The sequence below is a fragment of the Centruroides sculpturatus genome, unplaced genomic scaffold (assembly GCF_000671375.1).
Source record: "Centruroides sculpturatus isolate CEXI.00-Female unplaced genomic scaffold, Cexi_2.0 scaffold201, whole genome shotgun sequence".
NCBI classification, from domain to species: Eukaryota; Metazoa; Arthropoda; class Arachnida; order Scorpiones; family Buthidae; genus Centruroides; species Centruroides sculpturatus.
Window position 1 is genome coordinate 770,952 of NW_019384432.1, and position 13,702 is coordinate 784,653.

Consider the following 13,702-nt stretch of genomic DNA (forward strand, 5'->3'; position numbering starts at 1 on the left):
TAAAAGGAGCCAGAAACCCAAATGGACAAGGAAGAACTAACAAGACGTCGTAAGATTTACCATTCCAATTTTAAAGAAGAATTTTCCTAATATTTATTGGTTTTTTTGTGTTTTTAAGGAACTTTTTAAATATAGGCAGTTGTGTAGCCTAAAAAGGAAGGTTCAGCTGTCTGTACTTTGTTCTAGAACACACTGTAAAAATGGTAATCGTCTGAAATATATATTTTTAGAGCGACTTTGTCTTTAATCTGTAAAAAAAATAATTTATTCATCCAACNTATAATTCCTTTTAAACACATGCCCTATATAAGAGTATTAATTTTTTTAAATTAATAATTATTAAAAAGCCATTATCATAAATTTATAAAACGAAAAACAGTGATTTATGATTTATAATTCATCACGAAATTCTTCTTTTCCTGAATGCGGCGATTTTAATGCTCCAATGAATAAAATATTGTTATATTTATGATCAACAACAAAGTATAAGAAAGGATGATCTGCTTTGAATTCCGGTATTAATTCAAGGCTCCTTTTTTGAATCCGAACTGCGGTTGCTGCTGCTGCTTCTGTTCCTTCTTCATTCACATCTATAAATGCTTTATGTATCACCTCGTCAACATATAAATCTCTATTATTATTGATACCAGACAAATCTGCTTTGCTTGGATCAAATAAATCTGTTATACCCATTTTCGACAGTACAGCTTTTAAATTTATTGCACTTTCCAACTTAAATTTCGGTAATAAGACCTGTAATTTTCGTACGTCGCTTTTAACTTCATTGCATAAACCATTGAATTTATTTGAACTCAGTTTATTCTCAATTTCTTTTAGTCCATCTATTTCAGATGGAAGANAATTCTACTTTTCCTGAATGTGGCGATTTTAATGCTCCAATGAATAAAATATTGTTATATTTATGATCAACAACAAAGTATACGAAAGGATGATCTGCTTTGAATTCCTTTATTATTTCAGCGCTTTTTTTTTTAATCCGAACTGTGGTTGCTGCTGCTGCCTCTGTTCCTTCTTCATTCACATCTATAAATGCTTTATGTATCATTTCGTCAACATATAAATCTCTATTACTATTGATACCAGACAAATCTGCTTTGCTTGGATCAAATAAATCTGTTATACCCAATTTTGATAGTACAGCTTTTAAATTTATAGTACTTTCCAATTTAAATTTCGGTAACCAGACACGTACATCGTCTTCATAACGTTTAACTTCATTGCATAATCTATTGAATTTATTTGAACTCAGTTTATTCTCAATTTCTTTTAGACCATTTATTTCAGATGGAAGAATGATTATCATACTTAATCCATCTTTCTCATAAGGTAACTGAAGTACTTTAGCTTGTAATTTCTCATCTTCCAGGTATCCAAATTTTCCTTTTTGATACATCATATCAGTATTAACAGTCTCGTCCTTCGTTACATAAAAAGGATGTTTTTCGGTTAAAGATGTGGAGAATTTCTTAGCCCAAAATCCTTTGAAATAAATAGCACTAATCAGTATAAGACGGGTTGATGGTTCAACATCACCAAGCAAATCGTTAATTTTATTTTCTGTTACTGACGATACCCATGAATTTATGCTATTTTTTGCATTAATCGAATCATTTATGAAGTCGACAATTCCACAATCACTTCGAAATATTTTTTTAAGACTGGACGTAAAATCTGATTCAATGGAATAATCTTTCTGCAAGTACATTCGATTCGCAATTTTTACAGTATCGGAATTTTCACAAAAATGCGAAATAATTTCAGAATATTTAGAAAATGTTTCTTCATTATTTTCCATAATTAGAACCTTCTTCATTTGTTCAGCAGTATTACTCCTCCCTCCCATTAAAGTCATACTCAAGGCAACAGTTACACTTAGAGGTGAAATTAATACATTTCCTTCTTCTGAACTTACAATTGTTTTATATAATTCAAATGTAAACTGCATAGTTGGATTCAAACTTGATTCTTCGCTTATATTCACTTCTGAAAAAATAAGAACATTATTTTAAGACAGTTTTAATTATCAAACTATGTTTATTTGGAGAACAACAACTTTTGATAATCTACACAATTAATTATAACATTATTACATTAAAATTTTTAGACTACAGTAATTTCTTAATTTAAAAATTCTTATTAATTATTTCCACATTTCACAATTACTTTTAAAAAGTGATAATATTTTTATCAAGTACGGTCACTTTTTTAAAAGTAATAATTCAAAGTATAATGGGAAATACTGTACAAAAAAATATTCAAATTCTTTTTTAAAAAATTAAACTATAGTCCCTCCCACATTCAAAATGAAGCAGTCTGTACAGTACACATACTGTAGTCTACATATGGCGGAGAACAAACAAAAAAAAAAAAAAAGGTTTTTGTTACATATGGGAAAATAACATATAGAAGTCTACTTGAAACTTATTGAATACAATCTCTTATTGAACTATCTAGTTGAAAAATAAAACTGCAAACATTTGTTGCAACAATTTTCAGAATAGAAAAAGATATATGTCATGTGTAAATGTCAATGGATCAGAAGTGAGTTCTTTGTAAAATTTGTTTGAATGATGTCTCACGTTTCCGAAAGAATTCGAAAATTATGATACCTCGTAACTGCTTAACTGTGGTGTTTCAGTAACGTTTAGTATAGATAAATTAATTCCATTCTAAATGTGGGACACTATTTCTAGTATATTATTTATTTTACGGCCAAAACCCGAAATCGGCCAAAATGGAAAGTGTCAGGCCAAATCGGGAAATGCCAATGTCCGATCTTTTCTTGATTTTGTGATTTGGCCGGCCAGTTTGCAGGGCAGAGAAACAATAAAAAAATACAACTGTCTTTGGATGCGGAGAAATCGACTTCCGAAAATCGGCAACACTGTATATGTAGTCAGTCAGTTACTTTTTTTACTTGGCGGGGAGTCAGGGTAGTGACTCCTGATGGACTATATATTAGTGATGCCACGAATAGTGATTTTGCCGAATACCGAATACCGAACATTCGGCTACGCTCTTGGCCGAAGCGCCGAATATTCGGCGGCCGAATGTTCGGCAAAATATGTGTACATTTTGCGGGTGATATGTTACGACCTGATACATTGCGGTGGGTGCGGTAGCGACACTGCGGGCACATTTGTTTTATTTGCGAGTAGATCATGTCACAACATGCATTATTTGTTCATTGTTACATCAAATTGCGTTACTAATTATTACTAAAAAATATCACTGTATCACTTTATATGAAAACTGTTCGCCTAGATCGGACGGCAGACCTTTACAAGTGGTGGTCAGCAAACGCAAAACAGTATCCAAGCCTGACAGAATTCGCTAAGATTTATCTATCGTCTCCCGGCAGTAGTGTATATAGTGAGAGGCTATTTTCAGAAGCAGGTATAGTTTATGAGGAAAAGCGCAATCGTTTGCTATCAACAAATGCTGAAAAAATTGTTTTCATTCATTACAACTTACCACTGATAGATTTTAAGTATTAAATGTAATAATTTATGATTAAAATAAATACGTTTTTGAGTAATATGTGCGGTTTTTTTTCATGATTTGGTATTCGGTATTCGGCTGAATGTTGCATACTATTCGGCCGAATACCGAATATTAAAAAAAGTAGCCGAATAGGCCGAATACCGAATAGTAGCCGAATATTCGTGGCATCTCTACTATATATTCATGCCGTTTTTCTCCTGAAAACTTTGTAGATTTCTATCCTTTCCAGGTTTTTCGGCCAAAACAGTTTGTCACACGGTGTACTAGTCACATACGACAAGGTCTTCTGTTCCATTTATAGTGAGATAGTCCGATGTAGTAAGCACAGAATTGTTTTTAGAAGAAACCCAACGATTTTCTAACTACTTAAAAATGAAAACGACCCCACTGAGAGACAATGATGCCTCGGCAAAAACATCTGAAGAGGATAGGAATCTACAAAGCCTTCCTGAGAGAGTTAACTTCAAGGAGACTATTTCGTCTGCCTGGAGAGCATTATTTGAGCTCGCCTAATTCAATGCATCATATATGACATGCACAACTTTGCGCGTTCGATTAGTTCCCCTTTGGATTTTCTTGGATCTGCTACAGATGATATAAGAATGGAAACAAATTTGTTAGTACAGTAAAATTATGTGATAAATTCTAACATTTCCAAGTGTGTTGTAAGTTACGTGAAGTCAAACGACCTGAAAAAGTAGAGAATCAAATACAGGAAACTCATGCTAATAAGCCTCTCAATTTTCCATTATATGTTCCAGTCTAGTTGCCTATATTCTCCTGTGTCCATGAAAACATTGGTCATGTCATACAACCACATTTTCCTGTTTACTTAGAATTCATTTCTGTGTACAGTATTACATTTCATCGTGCTCTATTATTTACACACTTGCAACAAAAAAAGAATCGGCATTAAAGGGTGTAGGTCACTTTATTCATTGTCTTTAAGCTTATACAATCTCAGCAATCCAGCACCTCTGTTTAAGGAATAGATAGATTAGCCAGAGTCTACCGTAATACTAACGGCCCCCGGATGATCTAATTACTTCATATACGATAGCGTTACCAAGAGATCTAAAAGTGCTCTCTTAAGAAGACTTAAATGCAGATAGAAGGGGCCAATACAGAAGTGGACAAAGTGAGCAGTTACCCAGGAAGGCAGATAATGGTAATAATTAATCTATTAATAAGAATTTATATAATAAAAATGTAGAATAGCAAAGCAAATAATTGAATATAAACTTACCAGCGATGTTTCCTCTTATCGATACTAAATAAAACAGAAAGATAACTTTATACACGTTCATAAAGTACACGCCTACTAATTCGCATTGTTGTTGTAATCTGTTGCCAGGATACTACTTGTTGCCAGCAAATAGGATGTTGCAACGTAACAATAAAACCAATTTTCTCAGAAAAGTCGTTTTACGATTGATTATCGTGAGTGGCAAAATAAATAACTAAATTAAAAAATTAGTTTACGAAAATTTCTCTGCATATAAATTAATTCTCAGTGACAAACGTTGCAACTTTTCTATTGAAAATTTGGAAAAAGTGCTTGTAATATATTATGCTTTTATTATGAAGCTAACTATGGGAAACAGCGAATAAAAATTGCAAAGATAATTGTTTGTCTACTTTTGTGTTTGCATCATTATGAATACGTGCATTTTTGTTTGAAACACATATGTTAAATAAAAAATTCATCGTTCTGATAAGTAGGTTAATTGTTCATTGTGCAAATTTTGACCGCCTATTTTTTGTTTATAAAGCCTAAACGACGCAATTTAAGAGCTTATTTTAAGCGTCTAAAACGCCACTTTTAAGGGCCTATAAGTCCGCTGTCTAGTTTTAAGGTACAGTACTGGAAAATACAATTTCAGTTAACAACTCACTTGTCAGTTGAATAAAAAGAGTTTGATAACGATTCCTTTATAAAAGCTACGCATTCGCTATATGTTCGAGATTCTGTGCATTTTTTGAGCACAATAAGTATTTTTAACATTTTCCACTTTGCGGGTACTAAAGAGGGTCTTTTAGTAAGCCCATTATGCAGTGGCGTAGCGTGGGTGTCAGCAGCCCGGGGCGGAGGAAAATTTCGCTGCCCCCTTATTAAGGTATCTCAATTTAAAAGACTAAAATTCAGTTTCGTCTCAGAATAGGTAATGAAAAATTCCGTGCTCATTTCAATCGGTCTGAATGGTAGGTACAACAAAAATATGAAATGAAATGGTTCAAATTTTTACAAGATATTATTATTATTTATTGTGAAATTTTGCCGCCGCCTAAAGGTGCCGCCCCCACTACGCTACGCCACAGCCATTATGGGTTCACCAGGCTCAAAATAAGACGATCGGATAGTGAAGGATGAGACGCGACATATTCGGACGGACCAACTACGAAAAACTCCTGGCTATTCCACCAGTCCGGATTCAATACCGGTCCACCAGAGTGATAGGTTTTTTCCCGCCGTGTGAGCACTAACAGGTCTCTTATAGCAAGCCCATTATGAGTTCGCCAGGCCCACAATGGGGCTGCCGGGTGGTGAGTACGAGGCCCGACATATCCGAACGGACCACCCCCCGAAAAATTCCTGAATCCGAATAAGTCGAAAAATTTCAACTCTTTTGGATTCGATCCCGTGACCTCCAGAGCGGTAGGCTGTCCCTTGACCGTCTCGGCCATCCGGCCGTCTCTCTGTAAAAAAATTCTCTTGCCTACTATTTATCAACTGCTTTCGGAATTTAAATTACGTTAAAGTAAAATCGCAACGAATAAAACAAAATGCTTTTGTCTTTTTTTTTTTGATAGCGTGAAATCGAAATCGGACAACTTTAGTACAATCCAAATTCAAGATTTGATATATTAAATTTTCATATTTTAAAGCAAACTTCTTAAAAGTCTCATTCATTATTAAATTTATCCGGAAAATACATGCATTCATACAGACTAGACCCCAACTCATTGTATACGCAGTTTCGTTTTATTTTCGTAAACTAATTTTTTAATTTAGTTATTCATTTTGCTACTCACGATAATCAATCGTAAAACGACTTTTCTGAGAAAATTGGTTTTATTGTTACGTTGCAACATCCTATTTGTTGGCAACACGGAGTATCCCGGCAACAGATTATAACAACAACGCGAATTAGTAGGCGTGTACTTTATGAACGTGTATAAAGTTATCTTTCTGTTTTATTTAGTATCGATAAGAGGAAACATCGCTAGTAAGTTTATATTCAATTATTTGCTTGATTAAAGTCCAGATACGTAGACTGTCATGGCGTCCCATCTCTGATTCCAGCAAACAAAAGAAAGGAAACAGTGGGGAGGCACGTTCTAACCTAACCTAACCTATTCTAATAAATTACCATAATTATTACCAATCAAATTATTAGAATAGGTTAGGTTAGAACGTGCGTCCCCACTGTTTGCTGGAATCAGACATGAGCCGCCATGACAGTCTACGTATCTGGACTTTAACCTTTGCGTTGCTATTCTACATTTTTTATTATATAAATTCTTAATAATAATTTAATTATTACCATTATCTGCCTTCCTGGGTAACTGCTCACTTTGTCCACTTCTGTATTGGCCACGTCTATCTGCATTTAAGTCTTCTGAAGAGAGCACTTTTAGATCTCTTGGTAACGCTATCGTATATGAAGTAATTAGATCATCCGGGGACCGTTAGTATTACGGTAGACTCTGGCTAATCTATCTATTCCTTACACAGAGGTGCTGGATTGCTGAGATTGTATAAGCTTAAAGGCAATGAATAAAGTGACCTGCACCCTTTAATACCGATTTTTTTTTGTTGAAAGTGTGTAAATAATAGAGCACGATGAAATGTAATACTGTACACAGAAATGAATTTTAAGTAAACAGGAAAATGTGGTGTATGACATGACCAATGTTTTCACGGACACAGGAGAATATAGGCAACCAGATTGGAACATATAATGAAAAATTGAGAGGCTTATTAGCATGAGTCTCCTGTATTTGATTCTCTACTTTTTCAGGTCGTTTGACTCCATGTAACTTACAACACACTTGGAAATGTTAGAATTTATCACATAATTTTACTGTACTAACAAATTTGTTTCCATTCTTATATCATCAGTAGCAGATCCAAGAAAATCCAAAGGGGAACAAACTTAAAACTTAAAAATATGTGAATAATTTATAACATCCTTTTATTAACATGTGCATGACAATGGTATTGAGGATGATCTGATAAACCATATTTTGAAGTTCAAACAAATAAATTTTAATTTTTTTGTTTTAGTAGGGAGAACTTAAGCCCCTGCAATTTCCTTGGATCCACCAATGTATTTCAAATAATAAATATCAGCTCTATCAAATAATAAATACAGTACACTCATATTACTTTCACTTCCCAGAAATACAGTAGGTGGCCTAGCTTAAAAGAAGTGAACATCCTTGCTCCAAAATTTCTGAATGCTTTCTAATTGAACAGTATAAAAAGAAATAAGTACAGTACTGCCTTAAAGGTTGCACGATCTTCAATATTTGCCTTCTTTGATCTTCAATCACTTCTTGCCTTGTCCACTTGAGATGAGAAGGCATACATATGATTTGTGCTATTTGTTCTTTTATTTTAATACCTTTTTAATATGTAATTGCTTCTTGTGTATTCAATGGAATCAGTTATGATTCTGTGAGAAACCTTTCGACTACATAAATGTTAAACATTGACCAATGAAAGTTTCATCAAATCTCCACAACATATACCATAGTGTATAGCCCTGCTGTCGTGTTCTTTGGGTGATTATATACCATAAGAAAAAAGATAGATTTTTATAAATGTTTGTTTGCTCCCATATGCTGACTGCTGCTCTACAAATATCACAACATAATGCTCATCTAAATGGACTGCTCTACTATCTAGTGCACTGTTAACAGGAATTCCGCTAATATAAAATATGGGAGAAAATCAGGGACTGAGAGACCTTTAAGCAAATTGCTCTCATAACCAATGCTCTATTAAGTGGGCTTGACTGTAGTTGGAAATACTAGTCATTAAGTTATAATGAAAATGAATTTAATTCAATGTTCCTCACAAAAGTAATCACATGTTCATTCACATTTGTTTAAGAAAATAAAAATTATGTTATGATCAATTACTGTAACTATTGAAATTGCATTAGTAAGGAACAATAGTGTATGACAGGCTACAAATCAGTTTATCAAAATTTTAGAAATGAGCAGAAATAAGGAGTAGAAGCAATAATTGAATACAGAAATTTCATTTAAAAATGATCAAATATATTTCTAAAAATTCTGAACCAATTGAAAGATGATATAGCACTTTTCTTTCTATCATAAAAAACATAAAATATTCAAATCATTACATAATTTACAGTATAATGGAAGATCACCTAAACTTTGATTTAGTAAAACAAACCATCCTTAAAGCTATTAAGTTTAATTCTAATTTATTTACTACATAAATGTGTATTGTTGATTAAAATAAATTGGGAAAAGATTTCATACCAAGAGAATTAGAAGAATTATAAGAAAGGAAGAGTATATTGGAAGAGATATTAGAAAAGTATCTAATCTGTCTAATAAGTCTGTCTAATAAAGAAAAAGAGATAAATTTTGCAAATGAATATAAAATAATGGTAGAATATTTCTGAAGTTGATTGATTTTTAGCAATGAAAATGGATTGAAGATATTTGGCTCTGAGAAATGAAATGTGGTGTGGAGGAAACTTAGAATTGAGATAAAAATAAAATATGTAGGACCTAAGTTAAATATGGTAGAGACCAGTTTTGGTTCTGGGATGCATACTTGTATCTGGCATTGAATATTTAGTATTTATTGATGGAAATATTTATTAAAGGTTATATTAGACATTGATAGAAATTATTTGTTTGAAAGTGCTAACAAATGGCTCTTGGTAGAAAGTTTTTCTGGCATGACAATAATTTAAATCATACTGTTTGGGAAACTAGGTGTTTGTTCTATAATGTCTGATTATATTACACCAAAGAATCATCAGATTTAATCCAATAGAAGCATTTATGAGCTCATTTGAAATGTAGTAGGACGACTTATGAAATATATTTCTGGTGAAGATCTTTAAAGGATTTTAAAAATGGAAGAAAACATTTCAAATGGAAATTTGTAAAATATATAATCTTCAAAGATTTCAGACCATTATTACATCTAATAATTATTCCACTAGGTATTATATTTTAAGTATATCAATCAATTAATGTAGTAATTTTATTGAAAGATTACTGGTACTGTAATACTTTTGAGAGTACAAATAAGTACAGATTCTAGAAAACAATTTTGTATTTAATATATAATATAACTGTCATAATCAAAAATTATATTCAAAATTATATAATATAAATTTTATTTAAAACTTTTTAAACATCTGCTGTTTTCTTTGAAATATAAATAATTATAGAAAAAAGTGTTTTTTGTACAAATAGTTTTTTACAGATTGTGTAATTAGTTTTTGTATTTTTCCTGTTATGAAAGCGGAAATTGCAAAACTGACTTAAATCGCTTTTATATATCCTATTTTTATGAAAATATCAATAAACAAACATTCATTAATATTACTTAGCATATTTTTTTTCAATTGAATTCAATTTATTAAGTGTATAAGGCTTTTGCCTGTTACAAGGACGATGTTTGTTAATACAACATATTAGTCCAGAATGATTTGTTTAGATACCTTTGCACAAAACTATTAAATACTCATTATATATCTTAAAGTTTTAACTTTGTTTTTTTATAACATATATTTACAATATAACAAACAACTTTCGCAAACGAACCTTTAATATTATTATTGTTTCACTAACTCTAATACTTTGTACTAATTAGTTTATATCTAACTGGTTCACACTTTCGTTAACATAAGATATTAATCACAATTTATTTAAAAAAATGGTTCATATAGTTATATAAATATATTTTAAAAATAGCATTAATATTTGCTCTATCAAGGATCTTATACATCTCAGATTCGTTGGAACAATTGGCTATTATACTTATATCATATCTTTGACTGATCTCGTTTACTTTATCACATTCACAGAATATATGGAATTTAGACAATGATTTATTACGTCTTGGGCATATGGTTTGAGAGTAATCCAGGAACTTATCATTGAAAATAATCCCATTTTTATTTAGTATGAAGAATTTTTTGACATTAAATGCCAGGTTCGTGAACATATAATTATTATTCATTGGGTAGTTTAAAATTATTTTGTATCAGAATGGGTTTTTTCGTTTTTGTATATCTTCGCTATCTTGCACAATCGATATTTCCATTACTCTCTGAATTAATAGTTTACTTTGTTGTTCATTATTAGTCGTATGTTCCATAAAAAGTTCCATAGAGAACCCATATGTGTTTAGAATTTTTGTTATTTGAATTATCCAATTTTTATTTAAATCTTTGTTTCTTGATTTATGGTATAATATATACAGCAACTTTGCAGTTAGGTCTCCTGCATCAATAACTTTTATTAGAAATTTAATATATCTTTTCATTAAAATGGTGTTTAGTTTATATCTATTCAATTCCAGTCTTAGATTACTTCCTGGAGTATTATATTCTAGTTGAAAAATTCTACGTATAAATCTGTTTTGTACTTTTTCGAAATCGTTGAATTTACTTAAACTCCAAATTGGCGACGCATAACCCAACGAATTCATAATGATAGCATTGAAGAGTTGGAAATGTATTTGTAGATTCTTCATTTTGGTCTTTTGAAATAGTATGATTAAATTATTTATTAAATTGTTAGCCATATTTATTGATCTTTTATAGTGTTTATCAAATGAAAGATTAGGAGTAAATATTTACTCCTAAGAATTTGACTTCATTAACTATTTTTATTTCTTCTCTTTTGATATAGAAAGACATATGTTTTTTTGGTAAATTGCTACCATTTCTAAATATCACTATCACTGATTTTTTTGGGTTAATTTTTACTTTTAGATCTTCCAAGTATTCCGATATCTGTTGTATTTTCCAGCGTATGCAGCTGCCGTTGGTGCAATTAAAACAATGTCATCTGCATAAGAAATTGAGTGTATCGTTTGGTTATCGATTTTAAATCCATCCTCTTCTCTTACAAAACATCTGTTTAAATCAAATAAGTAAAAATTGAAAAGGTTATAATGATATAGGATCTCCGTGTAATAATCCTCTATACGTTTCAAATGGTGCCCAGCAAATGTTATCTTGTTTAATAATAGTCTCATATCTTCCAAATATCATGCCTATTATTTTTATCAGGAGATCACATGCTTCATATTTTCTCAGTTTTTCCTGTAAATCTATAATACTAATTGAATCACAGGCCTTTTCCAAGTCCAAAAAAGAGCGAATATTTTTTGTCTGTTCCTAAGCAATTGTATTTGAATTAAATCGATAACACAAAAAGTGCTGTTTGTGTACCACTATTCTCCACAAAAGTATATTGCGTAGATATTCTATAATTACTTAGCATTTGGTATATATAATTGTATAGTATAATATCTGTATAAATTGTCATATATTTATTTAATACATTATATAGTATGTAATTTTGATAAATATTTATAAAAGTAATTAGTGTGAAAGTTAAAAATATGTTTTTAGCAATTTTTATAAAATTGCTAAAAACATATTTTTAACTTTGTTCCAAGTTTTAAATCTGAAAATTATATTTACAGAATATTATTAAATCGGTAGTTTTTAAATATTTTATACTATATTGTTAAACTTTGCTTTAAATATAAATTGTTTGGTTTCAAGATGAATTGAATTTATTTTTTGAAAATGTCACACAAATGAAAAATATTTTTCTTTCATATTAATTATGGTACTAAACTTATTGTCCATAATGAAGTAATGATATAAAATTTGTATAAGGAATATATTGAAGTATTCAAAATTAATGAATTCTAAAATCCAATATCTAAACCTTCATTTTTTTTAGATAGCTGTAATAAAAATTTTTTCTTTATAGCTGTAGACTGTCCGAAATCTTTCTGATTTCTCATTAGTAGTTAAAATGACGATTTCTTAAAATTAAAAAATAACGCGATTCACGTCATAATTATTCATTTCAATAATTTGATATTAAAAAATTATTATTTTAAAATCAAATATCTTGTACAAATGGATGCAGATATAGACGTAAGATGGAACTTGAAACTGTATATTCATCTGACTTACTGAATGCAGATATCACTATTTTTGATTAATGATAAAAGATTTTTGCTTTCAAATATTATTGATGTATTTCACCAGATATTTTGTTTTGGCAGTCGTATAATGTCTCAGAAAAAGTGAATAACAAGAAGATATGAATAATCATAGAATTAAAATGCAAACAAAAACATCTGATATGTAAAAACATTGCAAGTAAAAACTTATGACAATTTAGACGAGTCAAAATTTTCTTAGAAGTTTTTCTTTGGTAAAGATAAGCTTGGAAACGATTCTAGACGAGAATAATACAGGTAAAAATCTTGTAGGTCTTGTTTGAAATGCCAAGCTTATCTTTACCAAAGAAAAACTGCTAATAAAAAGTGAATCATCTAAATTGTGACAAGTTTTTATTTGGCGCAAGATTTTTTATATGTCAGATGTTTTTGTTTCGATAGCAATTGTTTTTTGGTAATTAAGATATATCATAATTAATTACGTAGAAACGAACAGAAGAAACTACGGAAATTTTCTTCCGTATATAATTGACAAACACAGGCTTAACTGATGACAGAACAGGAATGGAAGAACAAAAAATTAAAATCTCAAAATAGAACGTTTTTTTTAATTACAGATCGAACGCGCAAAGTTGTGCATGTCATATACTATGCATTGAATTAGGCGAGCTCAAATAATGCTTTCCAGGCAGACGAAATAGTCTCCTTGAAGTTAACTCTCTCAGGAAGGCTTTGTAGATTCCTATCCTCTCCAGATGTTTTTGCCAAGGCATCATTGTCTCTCGGTGGGGTCGTTTTCATTTTTAAGTAGTGAGAAAATCGTTGGGTTTCTTCTAAAAACAATTCTGTGCTTACTACATCGGACTATCTCATTATAAATGGAACAGAAGACCTTGTCGTACGTGACTAGTACACCCTGTGACAAACTGTCTTGGCCGAAAAACCTGGAAAGGATAGGAATCTACA

General features: G+C 31.0%; 1 protein-coding gene across 2 annotated transcripts; it reads right to left on the reverse strand.

The window, feature by feature from the left end:
• Positions 1–284: 284 nt before the first annotated feature.
• Positions 285–5,043, reverse strand: LOC111619787 (leukocyte elastase inhibitor A-like). 2 transcript variants are annotated; one of them, XM_023361600.1, is made up of 3 exons: positions 4,772–5,042; positions 1,301–2,004; positions 285–846 (listed from the first exon to the last, which is right to left on the reverse strand). In XM_023361600.1, the coding sequence occupies exons 1-3, from the start codon at positions 4,830–4,832 to the stop codon at positions 391–393; spliced, it is 1,221 nt and encodes a 406-aa protein (XP_023217368.1). In that variant the 5' UTR covers positions 4,833–5,042; the 3' UTR covers positions 285–390. The 2 variants fall into 2 exon arrangements, with proteins under 2 accessions (XP_023217368.1, XP_023217367.1); XM_023361599.1 differs by having other exon boundaries at positions 291–412; positions 867–2,004; positions 4,772–5,043.
• Positions 5,044–13,702: the final 8,659 nt, after the last annotated feature.